At 41.7% G+C, this 21,246-nt stretch overlaps 2 protein-coding genes across 2 annotated transcripts; one reads left to right on the forward strand and one right to left on the reverse strand.

The window, feature by feature from the left end:
- Nucleotides 1-6,091: 6,091 nt before the first annotated feature.
- On the reverse strand, nucleotides 6,092-8,834 carry LOC108578722 (trypsin 5G1-like). The gene is made up of 7 exons (XM_017942100.1): nucleotides 8,768-8,834; nucleotides 7,691-7,788; nucleotides 7,510-7,619; nucleotides 7,231-7,369; nucleotides 6,642-6,755; nucleotides 6,389-6,572; nucleotides 6,092-6,195 (listed from the first exon to the last, which is right to left on the reverse strand). Exons 1-7 carry the CDS (start codon nucleotides 8,832-8,834, stop codon nucleotides 6,092-6,094), a joined length of 816 nt encoding a protein of 271 aa, XP_017797589.1.
- A 213-nt stretch (nucleotides 8,835-9,047) lies between these two features.
- Nucleotides 9,048-20,769, forward strand: LOC108578724 (vitellin-degrading protease-like). Its single transcript, XM_017942101.1, has 7 exons — nucleotides 9,048-9,081; nucleotides 16,658-16,788; nucleotides 16,882-16,970; nucleotides 17,104-17,245; nucleotides 19,012-19,125; nucleotides 19,455-19,607; nucleotides 20,470-20,769. Exons 1-7 carry the CDS (start codon nucleotides 9,048-9,050, stop codon nucleotides 20,614-20,616), a joined length of 810 nt encoding a protein of 269 aa, XP_017797590.1. The 3' UTR covers nucleotides 20,617-20,769.
- The last annotated feature ends 477 nt before the right edge of the window (nucleotides 20,770-21,246 follow it).

Consider the following 21,246-nt stretch of genomic DNA (forward strand, 5'->3'; position numbering starts at 1 on the left):
TTTGCCAGAATCTCCGCGATCGTATACGTCAATCGCAGAATCGTAAATCTTAAGGTGATTTGGATTGCTCCTTAACCGTGCGTAACTTGTCGTTGTACATATACTGTTACCAGGAAGACGATACTCGAAGATCGATCTCGAAACGACAAAATGGTAACGTGCACATTAGGTTGCCATTTAGCCTAGGTACATACTTAAAGAAACATATTTTATTAACGTACACGAGCTATATATTCCAAATGATGTTTACTTATCTTCGATTAGCAAATTGGTGTGAAATTCTCTAATTGATCGCAGAAAATAGAGCGCTTAATTGAAACAACTAGGACATTGTAATACATTTCTTAGTTCATACCAGAATGTAAAAATACTCGTTCTCAGCTACACGTCTCGAAGTAACGCAATAATTAAAGCCCAACTTGTAAACACGATTTTAATTTCAATCGGTTAACCTGTCTAACGAAGGTACCATATTCAGGTAACCTCTTTCGACTGCGCACAGCTCCGCAGCTTACCTAATTATCTATTCCTGTGTGCATTAAAATTCTGCATTCGATCTAGATACGTAGGATTTATCGAGCCGTTGTCCCGTAAAACTGCAAGCCGCGTTTAAAATTACACGTATTACCTTTTTTCGTTTCGTCGTGTATCGACGATGACGGGAACGCGACGCAGTATTTCAACTAATTATTCCAACTGTCGATGCCCGTTGGATGCAAACATTTCGACGTTCACGATGTGCGTTCCTTCAGAAACGGACCGTTTTGCAAAATTTCCATCCGCCACCCTCGATATCGTGTTTCCCGCTTTTCCCAGGATAAACCTTCGGGCGATACGGATGTTAAGAATCGATAGGCGAAACGTAACGCGCAAGATCACTGGATTGAAAATAACGTCTGGCCCCGGCCTAGCTGCTTTTCATACTACATTAGGATTCAACCTTTCCTCGATGGATTTGAAACGTGTGTCGTCGATACCGGGCGAAATTCGTCCACGTATCTCCCCCGATCCAACCCTCGCAGTTTTAATACCGTGCTCTTATGATTTATGTATCAAAATACATATTGCATCGGCCCCGTTCGTCGCATTAATGTTGACGTTGGTTTCGGTCACCGGATGTTTCTCGTTTCCCAACGACAGGAAATTACACGGCTAGCATTTTTCCACTGCTGAATTGTAACGACACGGGCGAAACAACGGTATCACGATGCATCGAATGTTCATCGAAAATTTGACTTTTATCGAATATCTGCTTTTTCGATTGAAAGAAAGCAGAATGAGAAATTGATAACGAGAAAATTTCATCGAACGTACCAAAATTTGAGGTTAATTAGTCACGGGAGATGGTTAATTAAACGAACACTTCTGTAGGTTAAAATATTCGGTGATTTTTATTCTTTGTAACAAGCTTGTCTCGCCAGTTAGAGTAATTCAACGCTTTATCTCCTGAGTGTATTCATTTTCGACCATCAAGTGCGTCCGTTTATTCACGGAAATAAGTCATAAGCGGAGCTGGTCGAGTAAAATGGCGGCAAGTAGCGAGCGAGGCAGCAACGACGGGGTGGCGTTAAAGTCTTCAGATAGAAGAGAGGGCGGATGTAATCTTAAGTAATGCGTGCCATTCGTCAGTTGTTAAATTTCACAGCGGCAACGGCGACAAACGGCCGGCTGGATGGAGTTGCAAATCAGGAATTTGTCACGGGAAACCGCTTCTTAAACGAGTGTCCCCCCGCTTTTCAGAACTCGCGGGCACTTCGTCTGATAACGCTTTTAAATTTTCGTTAGCGAGCTCGCCCGCACCGAACCCCGCTTAAACGACGTAAAGTAAGAAAAACGGTCACACGACGGAGAAACACAGTAGACATCCACCGAGGTCTATTCACCAGCTCCGTACATTTATATTGCTCGTTCCGTCGCGGATCTCGAATGGACCAGGATCCACTGGCTTCTGTATGAACTGCCGCGCAAGTGAATTCTACCGTACGGTACGAATGTCCTTTGAATTTTCCAGCGTGCCCCTATGTACCGATGTCACCGACACGCTCCACGAGATTGAAACAAACTCCCGAATTGCTATAACCGATATTCTTATTTAACGTCTTCGACATTTTTGCATTGTGACTATCAATTTTTTTCAAAGAAATCATATAACACACCAGCTGGTTTGTTTTTAGTGTAACGTTGCAGGTGACAGTAAAACGAGTTCAACGACCTTAAATCGATCTTAAACGTGAATTACCTTGAAATAACCATCATCTTTTTTTTCAATAATTACCAGGTGCATGTCTGGAAATCGTATAATCTCATCTCAGTCATTTTTTACTGCTTCTTAATGCCAGTAGAAGTAATTAATCTTCGTTATAAACGAAGCACCCTGTATATCTAGTTCTTGTGTAAATTAGTTTAATGTAAATACCAAACGTGCCTGGCTCTGTAATCTTTTATCGTAGTACCAGATTACTAGATATTTGATAACCAGAAAAAATAGCCGCTAATCAAACATCCGATGAAAAATTGTAAATTCGTTCCACTTTTTTAACGTAATAACATCTACACACGTAAAAAATTATTAGCAATTCGTACCCTTTACTAATAATCTTCCTACTAACAGCGCACACCTAGCACACGTAACACCATTTTATCCCCAATCGCCTATTCTTTACCCCATAATACGCCCTATTTGCGCCACAGCAAATATGCAAATCCCCGAACGAGTTGAACCGCGCATTGTCTAAAACGCGATTCTCGAATTGCCGGCCAATATTAACAGATGCATATCGCGATCATTCGCCGGAATCAAAAACGATAAAGCACACAACGTACAATCGTATCCATTTTCCCCATTCTCTCCCTCTTTCTCTCTCAGTGGGCAAACAATAATTACACAGCTCGCGAAGAACGTACCGATACAATCTCGGTAGTGTCGCAACAGTGGTCTCCGCCGTGTGTACTCTGCGCTCTTTTATTTCTTCAGTTGAAACACAACAACCGCGATATCCTGTTGCAAGTGTGCGTGCGACGACGACGACGCCACGCTCGTTCGTTCGTTTTGTATTATTAAGTTTCTAACGTACTGAAAAGTGCCAGCTGAATGTGTTTCAGACGCTGGATAACTCGGAGCAACGCTAATATTGCCGAGGATCTTGCCAAATTGTCGCAATAAGCGTGCCGGCGCGGCGTCGGTGCGGCTTCTTGCGACACCGCGTTCTGATATGTTCTAGCCGGAAGGGGAGGAGGACGGGTGTGCAACCTGCTTCCTCCACAGAGGTGATTATCAACCCTCCTTCACCCTAGAGGTTAATCGAGCCGCCGCGGGAAGAAATTTTGGCTTCATTGCCTGTAGAGAAACTCCTTTTCCTCTGTCGTACCGTTCGCGATAAAGCCAGCTCGCCGGCCATTTTCCCTACGGCTTCCCGTGACGCGACCGCGCGATTTTCCTCCTATTTTTTCGCCCTCCTTGCGGGAATTCTCGTTGTCTGCCGCGGCAGTCCTTGGGAGATTCGTCTGAGCTGCGGTGTGCGGTTAAAAAGTATTAATACAGCTGAGAAATTAGTCAAATTTCGCTTGTTTCTAGATGATAGGACAAGTGTCTTTATTGTACAGGCGAAAAAATTATAATATTTTTCGTGGAATTTAAAGGCTTGAACGTAGTTTAATAATAATTTTGATTATATATTTGGTGATTTTGCCAAGTATCCAGAATTGTTTTCTTTAAATCGGCTAATGCGGTGATTGATGATGTATGTATGTACAAGTGTTTTAAGTAACAGACATGCTCAATTGGATTCATACCGGGAGAATTGCCTGGCCGTGGAAATATGGCAATTTTCAGTTTAGTAGGTTCAGTTTGTGACTTCCATATATTGTCAAAACACGAAAGATGTTGAAAACTGTAAGTGGCCCTAATTTTTTCGCCAGGGACTGTAATGTACTAACACAACGTTGGTTCGTTAAGTATTCATTTCTAAATCTTCAATCAGACCGCACTGCAACAAGCCAATCTTCTGACAATTGCATGTTGAATACCACCGTGGAACACCAGTCATAGAAGGTTAACAGGACGTGCGGTAACGTAGATTACTAAAGCCTACGCAACAGCTGGTGCTGTTTAAAATTGCATGATTAAGGGTAGAGCGTAGAGGGACGATTGTGAATTTTCGAACAGTTACCACTCCGGTTTGCTTCGAGTTTAAACATGCATAAGGTGAATTTTGCATTACGTAGAATTAAACTACGGTAACTGTAAAATACAAAAAAGGACACCACCACATTTTCTATGCATTACCAATTGTACCCGGTTGCATCTCGGAAAACCAGAAATATTAAATTCTGAACCTTCTGAAAAAATTCTACATCTTCTCGTCTTTCTCGATGATTCGCAACGAAAGGAATTCCAGCTCGTCGACGCACAATCACGAAACCAAATAATTCCGTCTGCAGTCTGAACAAGCGTCCCCCTAGTGTCTTCCTTATTCCCGCCGGCAATTGTCAACTTTCGGACACAGAGGAGAATGTTTTCCAGTATAATGCGCCTCTCGGCGAAGGCACTCGTCCCGCGGTTCTTACCCGAACGAGCTAACGACAGTTTCCATGCACTCTCGTAACGGGCCGCGTAATACGCGTTGCGTCATTAGGACGTAATAACTTCGCCGCAGTAGTCGGGCGACGACATTACCGGTGCATTAAGGTTAATTCAATATCAGCCGGGAGTTTCTCATCTTTGGCATCTTGGTGAGTCCGCGTGTACACAGTGGAAATATTGAACCATCTCTCCTTTGTTCGCCGACACAGCGACTCTTGCGGAAATAGTCGTCGAACCAGGGATGAAACGAGCTCTCGGCGAATGGCGCTCGTAAATGGGTATCAGAGTGTCAGAAAGTTTATTGAATCGGAGCCATGGTTTTTGGATTAATCCTGCGGTTCGTTTAGAGACGCATCGCGACGCGACGCGACGCAGCGGCGTCGACGGGAATTAAAACGCTGTGTGTGTGTGTGTGTGTGTGTGTGTGTGTGTGTGATCGTTGGAGCATTTTCTCTACGAACGAGATCGATTAAATGGAAAATTCATAGAGAGCTTTCACCGTGTTTTCGTTAGTTAATTTTGCCTGGCAGGATATATCGAAGTTAGTTTCGAAATAACCAATTTTCCCCGTTGATTTTTCATCTTTCTTCGGTAATTAAAGTATCGCTCGGTGTCTGTCGCGAGAAATGATAATCGAGGCGTTGATTTATTTCGACTTAACGTGTGGAATGGTATATCCCAGGTGAATATAACCACAGGATCGCGGAATAAAAGTAACAGTTGGACGGGGAGAGGACGGAGGCGCGAGAGGAGCCGGTGACAGAAAAGTTATTGGATCGTGTCTGCGGTTTAATAGGATTATTGCAATGGCCAGTCGAAAGCTATCAGCTCACGGCGCGACATCTCGAGGAGGCTCGAAATTAAACATTTCTCTCTTTCTCTCGTTCTCTATGCCTTTTCAGCATCGCCGCACGGAAACTTTTCTCCCACGGCTTATACGGGATTTCTATCAGTTTCCCAACCTCGCCGAGGTACAAGAGCATCGATATTTTGTCTCGTACGTCCTACACTGTGCCATCGATAAATCTCGCGACACACGGAATGTTTAAAACATATTCCTCCGTGAGCTTCTTTACTCCATTTTTTACCGCACGTCTTGTGTATCTCTCTTTTTAATTTGCATTCAACGTCGTGCGGTGAATTGTATTTAACTTCGCGACAGAGGAAATATCGAACAAAGATATTTGAATGTATTAAAATTATTTATTATCGGCGATAAAGCTATGTACATACGTTTAGTAAAGTCTTATTACGGTAGATCGAGTGGAATTACATTTTCTCTCTCTTTTCGAAACTTAATAGGGAACACTCTATTATTCTAGTATCTTTTTAAAATTCAAGACGACTCATAGAAGACCGTTCTACGTTCCGTCTACATCCGTAGAAATACGGAATTCTTCGAGAATATCGCAGGAGAACGGGGAGGATACGGCATTGTAACGGAGGAAATATTACAATGGCGCCGTAATATGTCCTGGATCGCGTTACGACCAGCCAGTATGCAAGGAATCAAGCTATACCGGTTACTCCGCTGATCCAATCTTTCACTTCTGCGATCGCTGTAAAGGCGGTCGGATATGCCAACTGGCAGGATCGACTCCACGACGCTGTTCCTACATAATGCAACACAGTATCGAATAAATGCATCGTCAAGCGCCGAAATAGTGAAAATAATTGAAGATTGAGAAAAAAAATTCGAGAAATAAATTAAACGAAATAATAATCGGCGAATAATCAGCGATTAAACCGTCTACCTGATATTATCGTGGAAGAACGAATGAACTTTCGATGAACGCCAAAACTCACCGAATAACGTGTTTTCGTAAACGAGAGGCGAGCCTGAATCTCCGACGCAGGGTCTAGCTTCGTCTGATAGGGCGCAAAACATCCTGTTCGTCAATACGCCGCCGTTATTCGCATCCTGACAGTCGTCGTTGTTAATTTTCTTCATGGTGGTGAGTAGAAGTTGTCCTGAAACTGGACCTAAAAACTGAGAAATCACGCTGCTGTGTTATACATTGTAAGATAGTGGCCTGAGAGATTTTTATAGTGTTCTCACCTCGGCTGCACCCCAACCAGGAACTCGAACTAAGGAACCTTCGGTGATAGTTGTATGCGTTCGGGGCAATTTAATGGGCTGCTTTGTACTGCCAAATGTTATGCTCCGAGAGAGCTACGAGCGAAACGAATATTCAGTTCTATACTTTGAGTAACTATAACTAACGATAAATTCTCTTCTAAGGTTACTAGAAGGTAAGGATTACAGTGTCCGAATGTTACAGTAGCTGTTGAAATATCTCTCAGTTAGTAGGAATAGTCGAGACAGTAATTTCTCAGATTACATCGATTACTAGATTATATGGATTAATTTACAATAAAAAACGAAATATTGAAAAAGAAGAGAATTTGCAATCACTCGATAGATTAAACGACAGTTAGCATTATTCGATAAAAATCTTTGAACGAATCGTGAAACAAGCGTGTAACAAAAATATCCAAGGATTCTACCGATTAGTCGATAATTCCCACCTTTCCACGTATCCGCGCTTGAAACATTCATTTCAATAATACCGCGACAATCGTAACAGCCACTAAATATTCTCTCGAAGCTGACACACACCATAATACGACAGGCGAGAACGTAATACCTCAACGAGACCAACGTCGTAGTCGTAATTAATTACGTTAAAGGCTGGATGTATCACGACGCTTTGGACACCATAAATGTCACCGTCCTCGTAATAACTCGACGAGCCTGCTCTCACGTGGAACGGTTTCACTTGTATCCTGTAAAATGGCCCACGAGACGAGGATAGAGGGAGAGAGAGAAAAAATAGAAATGCAACGCGTATCGAAACGCCTGGACGAATCGTATGCACGTGAAAATCGTTCGACAAAGGGGGAAACGCGATATATATTAATCTTGCCTGAGAGCGCACTGTGCCGATGTTATTATCCACTTTTCCCCGACGATACCGCCGCCGCAGAAATGCTCGACATCGTGGCCGAAAAACGTGCCATTGTTCTGCAACGAGACCTGCGACGAGAAGCAACGATTTTCTAAATGCCAAATCGACCGTGAAGATCGATCGCACCGGTTATACTAACCGCAAATGGATATTCCTCTATGGCGGTCCTCTCTCCTCCGATAATCCTGGATTCCGGGGATCTCGCTGACTCCGAGACGATTCTTTCCCGATAATCGTCTGTACAACATTCAAATCAGACCCGAACGTTTAATGCGTTCGCATGATACGGCTACGTAGATGCCGTTCAATCGGTTAATTTCTCTTCTATCTGTGTACGTACGTCTCTGTGTCCCTGTCTGGTGAACATTAGCGTGCCATTTTATCTCGCTTCGAATCTGCCGCTCGAATTTCGCGGGTTTTGTATGTTAATTAGAAGAGAAATAATATTCGAGTATTCTTTTTAACGTGAACTCTGGTCGTAGTTAAGAACATTGGTATAGTGTCTTAATATTTGTATAATTATTGGATGATTGCAGAAATTCGTGCCTGATTTTCAGAGGTGACGGGTTTGTTTTAGAAAGATACACCGCTTGTGTTTTATTTTCAAATAACTTTTCATTTCGTTTCATTTTGTTTGCAAATGAAATTTGCCTTGGCACACGCCGTGTGTGTTTTGCTTTCAAATCGGCCACGAACTTTCGCAAACATCCAACAATTATATAAATATAATTATTTTAATATAGTGTCGAAATATTTATTAGAGGCTACAGTAAGTCAGTCTGACAATGCAGTTCTCGTGCGTAGGTCAGTTTCTTCTTAATTGTACTAAACGTCAGATCAGGTTTGACAAAGTGAGTATTGATACGTCACTGATACTCTGTAATGTGATTACCATTGCAATTGTGTTTGACCAATAATGGTTACAGAAACAGATATGTTACACGATACATCAACAATGATTACACGTCTGAAATTCCACTTATGCTCGAATAAAGAATACAAAAACAGTAGGTAACTTGTGTAAGAAAATTAGTTAATTTAAATAGCTGTCGTTAGAATAGCTATCTTAATGTATCACCGTATAATGATTTATTAATAGCCAAATTATTAGTAGATTCCAACACAAATCTACACAACAATTTTTCTACAATACGAAACTATGTCAAATTTTAATTTGTCCTATGTTCAACAAAATTATAAATACTTGATCACTGACTTGGACCGTGTCCAGAAGCCGCAGAGAACACCGACGAACCAAAGATCGCTAACGCTATCACGTTCATTGCAACTGTGTTTTAGGACACCAAGGGAGCCGAGTGTTCCTTATAAAGCGGCGAATATGTAATTTCTGCAGAAAATAATGCTCTCCCGGAATTACTCTCCCTCTCCCTGTTTCTTTCCATTTATCGGGAAATGAGTAATACTTCTAAGGCCGTGACATTAAGGGCTAAATCGACGTTCACAACAAACGTATTTTTCCGGGATGCGGTTAGAAAATGGCTCAAGTTATTAAGATAACGCCGAAAAACAGTTAGCCGATCCGTGTCGCAACGCTTCGGTAAACTGGAGGATTCGTGGGAATTCCCGATTACGAAAATTCAGGAGCTCGTTTAAAATTTACCCAAACGATGACGTGAAATCATAGTACAAGGTGTCTTATTCGAATCAATTCACAGAAATATCCAAACTATTGTAGGAACCGACGGACAAATTTCGAGAGACCCAAACGGGAATCGATGCCGGCCGAGGCTTTGCACACTACGTCCAACTTACCCTATTCTCTCTTGTCGGTTTCCTATTTAGGTATGGATGTCCCGACACTACAATATTTTATATTCTGTACAAAATTTCGAAATTAAATATTGTAGGAAACGACGGAAAACTTTCGAGGGACTCACCGGGAATCGAACCCTGGACCTTCGGCTTAGCAAGCCGAGGCTTTGCGCGCTACGCCAACCACTCCCTCTCTATTGTCCCTTGCCGGCGTCCTATTTGGGTAGGGAGGCCCCGATACTACAATATTTCGTATTCTGTACAAAATTTCGAAATTACAAATGTTGATATTATGCATTTAATATTGTAGGAAACGACGGAAAAATTTCGAGGGACTCAACGGGAATCGAACCCTGGACCTTTGGCTTAGCAAGCCGAGGCTTTGCACACTACGCCAAAGTCACTCCCTCTCTATTCTCTCTTGTCGGCTTCCTATTTGGGTAGGGAGGCCCCGATACTACACTATTTTGACACTCGAACATGTGTCAGATAAAAAGCATCTTTTCGTTCTTTTCTCTTTAATCCCAACCGTATATCTTCTACTGAGACGAAGTAAACAAGTATTAAGCATTTATGATCCGTTTAAACGGAACACCCTGTGTACGGTGTATTTCTCTTTGTAATCTTTATTTATTGAATTTTTGCAACGATGCAACATGGATTCGATTAAGAACGGAGGCAATATTCATCGGCAGTAGGAGAAAGATTTTTAATATCAATATCGCGTTGAAAATCGTTTCGCTCATTACGTATACGTGGACGGTTATTCATCGCGAGGCTAATTGACCTGTGCAAATGTCGAGTTAATACACGGTCGGTCGACTCCATAAATGCGTAACGCGACTGTAATTTCATCGTTTTCACTTGTAGCCCTGTTTTTTGTCCGGCATGGGCATCGAATTAATTAGCCGGTGGCACGAGAACGGTATTATGCTCAAAAATAATTTCAATTACGCGTCGAGCTGGCTGCGTTGTCGTAAAACGAATCGTTAACGTGAGATAAATATTCCAGACGGAGTATGTGTCCCTGTGTGCGTTTGCTCATCAACAGGGGACAAAGCAACGAGATATTTATTATTAAATTAACGCGCATCAGATCCTGCTTGGAAAATTTGTAGCTGATTCGCGCTTGAACGTGCTCGAATATAAATCAACCTTTTCACACGCCTTGTTCTCCGATTTTCTTGTTACCCGTTTCCTCAACTTTACGGCGATTAATCATTTAGAGGTAATGAATTCATCGGCGACGCGAAAGTCTGAACGACGAATGCGCAAATCTCGATTTTTATTGGAATACTTGATTAATAGAAAATATTGGGTCGTTTTATGAGTAACGTCTAAATGTAGGAAAGTGAACTGTTAGACAGATTGTTAGACCGGCATTGGTAAAACTCAAACGAGTTCTTTTTCACTATGAAAATTTCCGCATTCATCGAAAATGACAATAGAAAAATTTAAACAAGTTAACTGCGAATTAGTACCACATCCACAATGGATCACTCTATTTCTTTCTTTAGAAAATTTTTTAAATGGCAAAAGCTTCAGAAGCACATACCTCTTAAAATTCACATTAAATTAATTTTTTAATCCAAGAATTTTTGTGAAAAAGGGATTGAAAAATTTCCCGAAAAATGGCAAAAATGGTTCTGAGAAATAAACAGTAAACGTGAATACAATTATGTTTTCATCGAAACTGGGCTTCTGCGATGACGTTATTTATTGGATGACTTAATGTATGCATTTCCATGCAAACAACGTATCCAGCTAATCGCATTGTCAGTCACAGAAGATCAAATACTTTCCACGCACTTGTCATCCGCGAAAACAGTTGCGTTTTTAGCGCCAGTATTCGAGTAATTCGACGACCCGCGAAACGAGTACGAATCGGGTTCGCTCTCACATGTCCAGCAATTTTGCGTCGCTTTATCGGCGCGCATCTCGATGAGAAAAAATTATCGCAACGATTTTCGTAACACGTTCGCGTATTTCATTCGGTTGTTTCGAACGATACGGTCCCCTCTATTCATCTGTCCCTCGCGTACCAACTCCGTGAAAATATTTCAACGAGACACGCGCGGAACGCTCGAATTCCTGGGAAATGTGCATTCGTAATCCGGCGTACAAGCGAATCCCCCATAAATTTGGATAAATGTCACACGTTCTCTCCTCCACCTCCCTCGTTTCACCGTAATTTCAATAATCGTATCGCTCCAATACGATGCACGCGTCCGACCAACATCTCTTCACCGTCTCGTCTCTTTCCTTTTTCTTCGTTCATTATCAGCGATTACGCTGCCGCGGCTGAATCGATTAAACGATCGGATGATAAAAAAAAAACCGTTGTTGCGTTACTTCTCTTGCGCAATGCAGCCGCTCAGGTAGAGATTAATTCGTTCTTCACCGGTGACTAATGGTCTCATCTTCGACTCTCTTGGAGTCCCAACTGATACAGTTTCGTTTGGACGAGCTTTGCTGATGAAATTGAAAAGTGGCTTTGGAAACGAGGAGTTCACGTTGTTTGCTGATTTTTGAGGTATATTTCTCGGGGAATGATGGAACATTTTTGTGACGGTTAAAAGTTGTTGGGTCGATGACTATTTTTGCGACGATCTTAAAATTGGCGACACTTTATTTGGAGTTTCTAATTTTGCTACAGCACGAAAATTCGCGACCCTTTATTTAGGTTTTCTAATTTCGCTGCAACGTTAAAATTCGCGACTCTGTATTTATTTATTCTAATTTAGCTGCAACTTTTATTTCTTTATTCTAATTTCGCTAGGACGTTAAAATTCGCGACGCTTTATTTATTCATTCTAATTTCGTAACGTCGTTAAAATTCGCGACCGTTTATTTAGGTTTTTCAATTTTGCAGCAACGTTAAAACGCGCAATATTTTGCTTATTTATTGTAATTTTGCGATAACATTAAAATTCGCCATTTTTCGCTTATTTATTCTAATTTTGCGATAACGTTAAAATTCTAATTTTGCAATAACGTTAAAATTCGCAACCTTTCGCTCGTTTATTCCGCAATAACTTTGCAATAACGTTAAAATTCGCGATTTTTCATCTATTCAAATTTACCACTTCATTAAACACCGAACAAAGAAAAGTACGTAACTATTTACATTACCAAGAGAATGAAAAGATGCCAAGTAAGAAATTAATAAGAAAAAGGGGTCAGGAATAACCGGAGAAAGCTAAAGTTGCCCGAACAGTGTACGGAATTCCTCATTTCAATTTCCTCCTGTAACCCCATTCGCGAGCGTTCAAATATTCGTTAATCATCTGCATTCGAAACGAAGACGCGCCCGCCCGCTGTGTCTTGTTGCGAATTTCTCGTTACCATGCATACGAGAATCGCGTCCATTCTCTTACGGCGCGCAAAAACGCGTGAACGTGCAACTGGCTGGTGAATCCCGCGAATTATAATGAGCCAGAATTTTGGAAAACTTTTGCAACGAACGCTCGATGTATTCGTACACTAGTGTGTTCACGTGTACGTGTGTGTTAAGCCCATCGTGCAATGCGTCGCGGTAGAAACTAAGTATTAGGAGTTGGAAATTCCGAAGAGATTACAACGAATTAACCGGCGAGGAAGTTCACGTATAAGAGGGATGCCGCGTTTACCAGGCGCAGGCTCGCCGTAGGAACATCGTTCCACGAAGACTGTTATTTCGTGAAAGCAAGCGGAATAATGCGAAACGAACTTCGATTAAATTGTCGGTTCCGTTCTGCGCGGAATGTTTCGATATTTGGCGAAGTCCGTCAAGCAAACGGAACGTGAAATATTCCCATTCTGGCGTGAACTGTTCATTTGAGAAGACTATTCGAGTGTTAGATAAATATGTGTGTTTATCACAGCTATCTGCATTTATTTTCGTCGATTTGTTCCGTGTGAATGAAACGTCAAACTGAACGTTCGCCGTTCGAATAAATGACGCAGGCTGATAAACATCTTATCGAAGTGCGACATTGATGCGCCTGTTGCTAAAACAGAGATAATTCAGAGAGTGAGAGAGGGGGAGGGAGCGAGATGATTCGATAAGTAGAGAAAATTCAAAGAATCAATTACCGTAACAAAAAAAAAAAAATGGAAAATTCAGAAGAACGTCTGCATATCTGGAATATAAAGTGGCAGACTTTACACATCGATAAATTTCACTCGACGCGGCTACACCCTCCCGTCCCCCGTTCTCGGATCCACTCGACAATTCACGAACGTTCCCACGTGTCACAGGCACACAACGGTGACTAAATTCGCGGCTGAAACGAAACTGAAACAATACAAAGAGTCGTCCTCGAAGCGAGAAGGGTTTTAGAGCAGTTAATCAAGAGCTCTCCGTTCCCATCAGTCGCGCGAAACGCACACCGCCACCAGGGGCTAGAATTTAAATGGTAATTTTCGTTGGATTACACGTTATAGAGTTAGCCGTTGGGGCCCGGCTTTCGTCGCCGAAACTATTAATGCCCGCCTTATTTTCGTTGCATTTGCTCACTCGTGCCATAAACAATTGCACATTGCTTGGTTCGCGAGCCGCCGCATGCATCGCATTTATAATACACTTGAGATAGGTGTACGTGGACCACCACCCCCTCCTATCGTCGTATACCTCGTCGCTCGGTGTACGGCTATCATATAATTTTAACGCTGCCGCCTGGCCTTTTACGTTTACGGGAGTCGTTTGGCGTTGCATTAATTCCTGTGGCCCGCCTAGCCTACCCACGTTCGGAAACACATGTCTGTGTTAGGAGACTACGCGACTTTCATTCTTCGGTTTCGTATTCGGTTCACCCCCCTGGAGAATCGATAGACGGTTTACGTGTTTATACAGGTTTTATCAGTTTACTGTTGAGTAAGTTTTGGACTGTGTTATTCTTCGAAACGAAGGAAAAGCATTTTGTTGCTGAATTCTTGATGTTTTAGTGTTTCTTTGGATGCGTTTGCCTTGGACTGCCGAAATTAGTGATCTCTAAGCTCTGAATAATAATAAGTTTTGGACTGTGTTATTCTTCGAAACGAAGGAAAAGCATTTTGTTGCTGAATTCTTGATGTTTTGGTGTTTCTTTGGATGCGTTTGCCTTGGACTGCCGAAATTAGTGATCTCTAAGCTCTGAATAATATTGATTGCGAGTGCCGATCTCTGAGTGTTCTCTAAGGTCTGAATGACGTTGATTGTGAGTTCAGACCTCGGTGTTTCCTAAGCTCTGAATAATATTGATAGTGAGTGCCGATCTCTGAGTGTTCTCTGAGGTCTGAATGACATTGATTGTGAGTTCAGACCTCGGTGTTCTCTAAGCTCTGCATGGCATTGATTGTGAATTCAGACCTCAGTGTTTCCTAAGCTTTGAATAATATTGGTAGTGAGTGCCGATCTCTGAGTGTTCTCTGAGGTCTGAATAATATTGGTTGTGAGCGCCGATCTCTGAGTGCTCTCTAAGCTCTGAATAATATTGATTGTGAGTGCCGATCTCTGAGTGTTCTCTAAGCTCTGCGTGGCATTGATTGTGAGTTCAGACCTCGGTGTTCTCTAAGCTCTGAATGCCACTGATTGTGATTTCAGACCTCAAAGTGCTCACCAAAATCTGAATAAACTTAAAAACTGGGAAAAGGCGTATAAATAAATTTAACCGTCGATAAATCAAATTTTGAACAGCTTAAACTACCCAACGATAAAGTTAATAAAGAAGATCACGATATATGATTCTCCCTGTACACACAAACACCCAGGCTCGTCCATAAAGTGCGTTCATTGAATAAATCCTCTCTGCGTGCATCTTTCTATTGTTACTGAATAATATTAGTTGTGAGCGCCGATCTCTGGGTGCTCTCTAAGCTCTGAATAATATTGATTGTGAGTGCCGATCTCTGAGTGTTCTCTAAAATCTGAATGACATTGATTGTGAGTTCAGACCTCGGTGTTCTCTAAGCTCTGAATGCCACTGATTGTGATTTCAGCCAGCAACAATACAACGACGGAGAAAATAGAAAAAAGAAAGGCTGGAAGAGAGAAAGAGAAGAGAGGATACGCTTTAGCAGCCACGAATGGGAACACCATTTGTCGTCGTTTCAATTGTTTTATTTCCGGCCCCGGTTTTATTTACTGCGGAGTAATCGAAATTGCGGTCGGTCGTAGTAAAAAATTATATAGAGACCACCCCGTTTGCACGCACTGTCTACGTTACCGGCTGAAATGCTGCGTGGATAAATCGTACCGGATCGTTCAAATATTATTTCTGCGCTGCTCGTTTCACCGCAATTCGCGCGCTGCGCAAACCCTCGATGTTCGCTCGCGCCCGAAAAATCTACGCTCGTCGCGAGAACGAACACAGAGCTATCGATACGAGAACGTACCAACAGTGTCCATCCAGTGTGCAATTGAAATGTATATATTAAAATAATTGTTCAAATATATCGGAAGCGTCTGAAATTCAGGAATTTATCTTCGACGTTGATAATTTCTCGTTGTTACAGAGAACAACCGGGAAAACACTTCGTTACAGCGGCTCTATTTCGAACTCGAAAAGCAGCTTAGCGCACCTAACAAGACGTAGCGTAATCTATTGAAATCGTATCGCATGATTAAGACGCTTCTGAGAAAACCGATAGCCACTTCCGCCGGCATTCAAAAGCATTAATCCCCTTTTCCTATCCGCTTTTCCTCTCGCGCTTGCACTTCGCCTTCAGTTACGATCCCGTGAACTCTCGATTTTCTTCCCTCGATTCGCGGCTTTTGTCTAGAACCCGGTTTCTTCGCATTCCTCGAACAGAGAACGCGAGTTCCCGTTGTAAGATTCTTCGTTCTGTTCAGCTTCTCGTGCAGAATGTAGAGAAATTGTATTACGTTTAATCAAATGGACGGATGGCAAATTAGACACTATCGAAAAGTTCCTTCACGCGTTCATCATCGACAAAATAGAAATAGAAAGGGTTGAAGTGAAAAAAATGAAAGATGACAAAGAGTGAAATCTCGTAATAACGATACGACGATATAATCGCTGTATTTTCACCCTAAGTTTACAGACATTTCTTATATTCCTATCTCAGCCAAATCGCACATTTTCTTCAAAAAGCAACTTATTTTACTCGAAAACAACATATACGCTATTAACTTATAAATGAAGCTATATGATATTCCATATTTATATAAAATTTATAGCAACCATAAGTGGTAGCCGAGAAATGCAAACGGTTTCCGCGATTTTCCCCGCGAAATTGGAAACGCGTCGAAATGACGCGTCCGGTAAATCTGTCGTTGATGTCGATATCAGATCAGCGGTGTTATCAGTTCCGCGACGTACTCTATTGCTCTGGTTTGAAAGCAGACAGTAAGTCGCGAGACCGTTGAACGAGAACACCATGTGGACGTTGTTGTTGTTGCTCAGCGCGTTAGGATGCGCTCACAGCTTCGACCCTAGGATTATAGGCGGTAGCAGCGCGAGCATTCAAGAGTATCCGTATCAGGTAAATTAATCACGGTTTACGCGATTTTGTCGAACGAGCACGCGACATAATCCCAACGGTGTAATATCGAAATAACGACTTTCCGTGTAATAGGTGTCTATTCACTACTACGGCGAGCTGTCATGCGGGGGCTCCATAATCAGCGAAAGCTGGGTGCTAACGGCGGCGCATTGTGTCTACGGGTTCGTTGTAGATTGAGTTATGGGACGGGAACACCGCCTAGTAGATAATTTATTAATTACCGGGAGACGCGATATTCCGTGGCCGCGTAACGAAGATACACCGTGGTTAATTGCGATTACCATCATCTTTCAGACTGAGTCCCAGCCGCATCCAAATTCGTCTGCACAGCACTTACAATAACGCGGGCGGCGTGCTGATCGATGGTATCAAGAGGATTACCTGGCACAACAAATACAACCCGCATACGTACGACAACGACGCAGCGTTAATTATGGTAATTTCTCCACTTATTCGCTCTTTTTGTTTTTTTCTTTTTGTTTTCGGTGAGCTGTTACGAATTAGTTTGGACTTTTACACGTGTTATTCGCTTGGTTCTAAGAAGTAGCACATTTGCAAGTAATAGGAGGCGAAGACTTCTAAGTATCGATAGTATATCTGCGAAGCATGATAAAAATTGTTAAGGAGAATTTTAGGGGACAGTTTTCGGCGTGGTTTAATCTTTCGTAAGATGTGAAGAAAATTTCACGGTTGTCGCCTCTTTTTTTGATATACGTAAGTGTAGGTCATGCTCCGACGAATTCAACGAGTATAGTCACTCAAGATCAAGCAGGATCACAGGTGAAAAGAGAGTAGTTACGTCCTTCCAATGGACTTAATGTGTCTGGTTTACTATTGTTTGAGGGAGGTTGTAATTGCTTTTCCTTCACCTGTGACCTTGAGCGACTATAATCATTGAATGCGTCTAAAAGTATGGACTGCACTTATGCATATTAAAAAATACACAATTTCCTCAAAAAAAAAGAAAATTGATGACTTCTTGACCTTTCCTCCTGTAAAGTTGCACCGAAAAGTGTGCTCCCTAAAGTACTTCAATTCTTCCTAACAACATCTTTCTCAAATCATCAATATTTCTGTAAATACTCGATAATGTGCTCCATTCGGTATACCAGGGAAGAAAACGACATAAATCTTACATCATCTAAGTACACGTTTTATTTGCACAATTCTTCGGATTTGAGCATATTGAAAAGATCCTACTTGCTTGATTACATTTCAGTTAAAGAGTAAACGCTATTCTAGAAAGATAAAGACAGATAAGATAAGCCTCTCGCGATTAAATCAACATCTGTAAATTCATATTTTACGAATAACAGAATTTGAAATCGTCGAATCTGTGCTAATATATCAGAACTCTGTTTCAATAATCTTTTCCTCGTCCTTGCATTCGAAACTCGCGCTTCCATAATCTCTCCTCGTATTTAACCCTTTCGCTACAGCAGGTACACTTATTATCCAGCACCTGTTCGAAGGATTCTTTCAATTCGCGTTGCCTGACTTTCAATCGGCAGCAATTAGTGAAATTAATTAATCCTCGGACTCGTACTTTTCGCGATCGCTAAATTCAGAGACGCGTTAACAAAGTACGGTATTATCAGCGGATTAAACAGTAGTCTTGCAGAACTGCGTGCGTAAAGGTAGCAGGACTGAAAATCTGAGGTTTCTGAGGAAGGACCTGATATATACGTGTTCGTGTCTTGAGGAGTGGGAGTTAGGATTCGTAAGAGTTTAGGTCAGTGACGGCGAACCTTTTGAGCTCGGTGTGTCAAAATTGGGATCACGGTCACTTGTACGATCACGGACTCGCTATGGTTCAGCTCCGAATTAACGATAGAAGATCTGTTATTTGTGATCTGCTCGGTTTCGGCTGTGAGATGACTTAAGTCGATGCGTGTCACACAAAATGTCTTGGCGTGTCACCTTTGACACGCGTGTCATAGGTTCGCCATATGACTTAAGCCGATGCGTGTCACACAAAATGTCTTGGCGTGTCACCTTTGACACGCGTGTCATAGGTTCGCCATCACTGGTTTAGGTAAACCGAGGGCAGGGTTCGAGGGTGAGGCGGAGTTAGTCAGGAAAGGATGAATGATAAGGAAAGGACGAAGCAAAGAAGGCTAATACTCAAATCTACATCGCGATTTTGACTAATAGACAGTGTGTGTATACAACGATACATTCTCAAGCCTCTTCTGTCCGCAGTTACCGAACCCCATAATCATAAACGTGACCGCGAAGCCAATCAGACTGGCGGAATCCTCGATCACCGTTCCCGCTGGAAAAACCGCGGTGGTGACAGGATGGGGCCGTTTGACGGTAAGTTTTTCCCAGCTACGCGTGTGTATATCGTTCTGACAGCTGTTGCACGACAAGGTAAACCCGTGTTTGACGTGGTGGCTCGATGCTTCGGTCAACGGTGACGTTCGCCGAGACTGATTACCTACCTGTGCGAACTCGTGCAAACATTAAGGTTTGTTTGTCGATCGGTCGACAATGTTCGCTCGTCACGGCAAACATTCGTCGCGGCTCGCGTTTGCGCTGCTTCGAACGCGCGTTTCGCACAGAAACGACACACTGTGAAATGTTCGATTGCTTCCTAATATTCGATTCGAATGTTCGAGTCGATAATGTTGGATTGTTCTTAGGCAAACGGCGGGATGTCGCCTAGCTTGCAAAGTTTGAACGTGCCCATCGTCGATACGAACCAATGCAAGAAGATCTTCTCCAACATCGGTCATGTTGTCACTGAAAACATGATCTGCGCGGGAATTTTGTCTGGTGGCTACGACACCTGTCAGGTATACGTCTTTTTTTTTTCGTTTCTTCGAATCTGTGTCTGTTATCACCCGGCTTCGTTGTTTGCGTTGCTTGGATTTTATCCTTCGATCGAATTGAAAACATTCAAGAAGACGAGTTGCCTTCAAGAACGATGATAATAACGATCCGATAAATATAGACATTTCTCGTGTCAAATAAGTACCAAGTTCTAGAAATACTCGGGTGTTAGATTAAAAATTGAAGTTACAGGAAATGAAACTGTAAATTAGAGATAACACGATTCGCTCGAGTCAAGTATCTGGCAAATTATGATCGATATGGATTGTATAACAGATTTCGAAGAGATTAATACCGAGAAGTAACATTTTGACAAAAATTTCAGATCAGGACTCTGTTATCGTAACGGCGATTTTTCGATTCTTGGAAGTAGTCGGTATTAAATATTGAAAAATTCTTCAATCTCTGTACGTTTATAGGAATTCACTTCCTCCCAAATTTTTTCTTTCAGCTTCCGTCTATTATTTTCGTTATTTAATTTTTTGTTCAACGTTCATCTATTTCTTTAAATTATTTAATTCTTTGCTTTCAACTTTCCTCTAATCTTCTCGTTATTTAATTTTTTTAACTTTAAAATCGTCAATTCACAATTATTAAGATAAAAAGCACTCGACTGATTTAGTGAAAAAACAACTTTTGTCCAACAACCATGGTCTCTGCACTCAATTCTGGAGCACTATGGCTTCCTTCAATAACGAAGACTAAGAAACAAAAATGGCACCTTTCTGGTCCGCTGCTTTTTCCCTTCGCCTGTGCATGTACTTTTTAATATCGACCCCCGCTACTCAGGTTGCACATTCTCAAAGGCTTATTTGCACCTGACAGGGAGATTCCGGAGGTCCACTGGTGTACAACGGCGTTCAAATTGGCATCGTATCCTGGGGCTACCAATGCGCGACTCCTCAATATCCTGGAGTGTACACGCGAGTGTCCGCCATACGAAGTTGGATAATGAACACGGCGAAGCTGTAGAATTAATGTCTCACTGTGTACACTATATTACCGGAAGATTTATTTTTCTTCACGCTCAAAAGGGGCGTGTCGCACCGGCTGTAACGAAAATGAACGTGCACTTCTTCCTCGTTTATAAATCCTTCTATCAGATTCTTCTTCGTGCAACACTCTCCGAAGATTTTACGTGTAAAATATGATTTAATAAATTTTTTAATACGAAAGAAATTTAATCAGGACAGTCGTATTAATCTGGAATATATTAATGCACAACCCTTTAACATTCACTTTTCTTTTTTTGTCAATTTGACGCGCCAATTGTGATCAATTTTGTGTACTTTTTTTTTAATTAATTCCTAAGCGCGTGCAAATAAGTTTCACTTTACTTATAATTAGTAACTTAGAAATTTGACGTGCCAAAGGTGATCAATTTTGTGTATTCTTTTTTTTCTCATTAATTCCTAAGCACGTGTAAATAAGTTTCACATTATTTATAATTAGTAACTTAGAAATTTGTAAATTAAATTTATAAACAATTTGAAGTTTATAAAAGTAACTTACGTTTCTGCAATATGGAAAGTGAAAGAAAATAATCAAAAACATTACACTTATTGGACGATTAATATACACGTGCGAGAAAGGGTTGAGGAT

Source organism: Habropoda laboriosa, unplaced genomic scaffold (assembly GCF_001263275.1).
Source record: "Habropoda laboriosa isolate 0110345459 unplaced genomic scaffold, ASM126327v1 scaffold28, whole genome shotgun sequence".
Taxonomy (NCBI): domain Eukaryota; kingdom Metazoa; phylum Arthropoda; class Insecta; order Hymenoptera; family Apidae; genus Habropoda; species Habropoda laboriosa.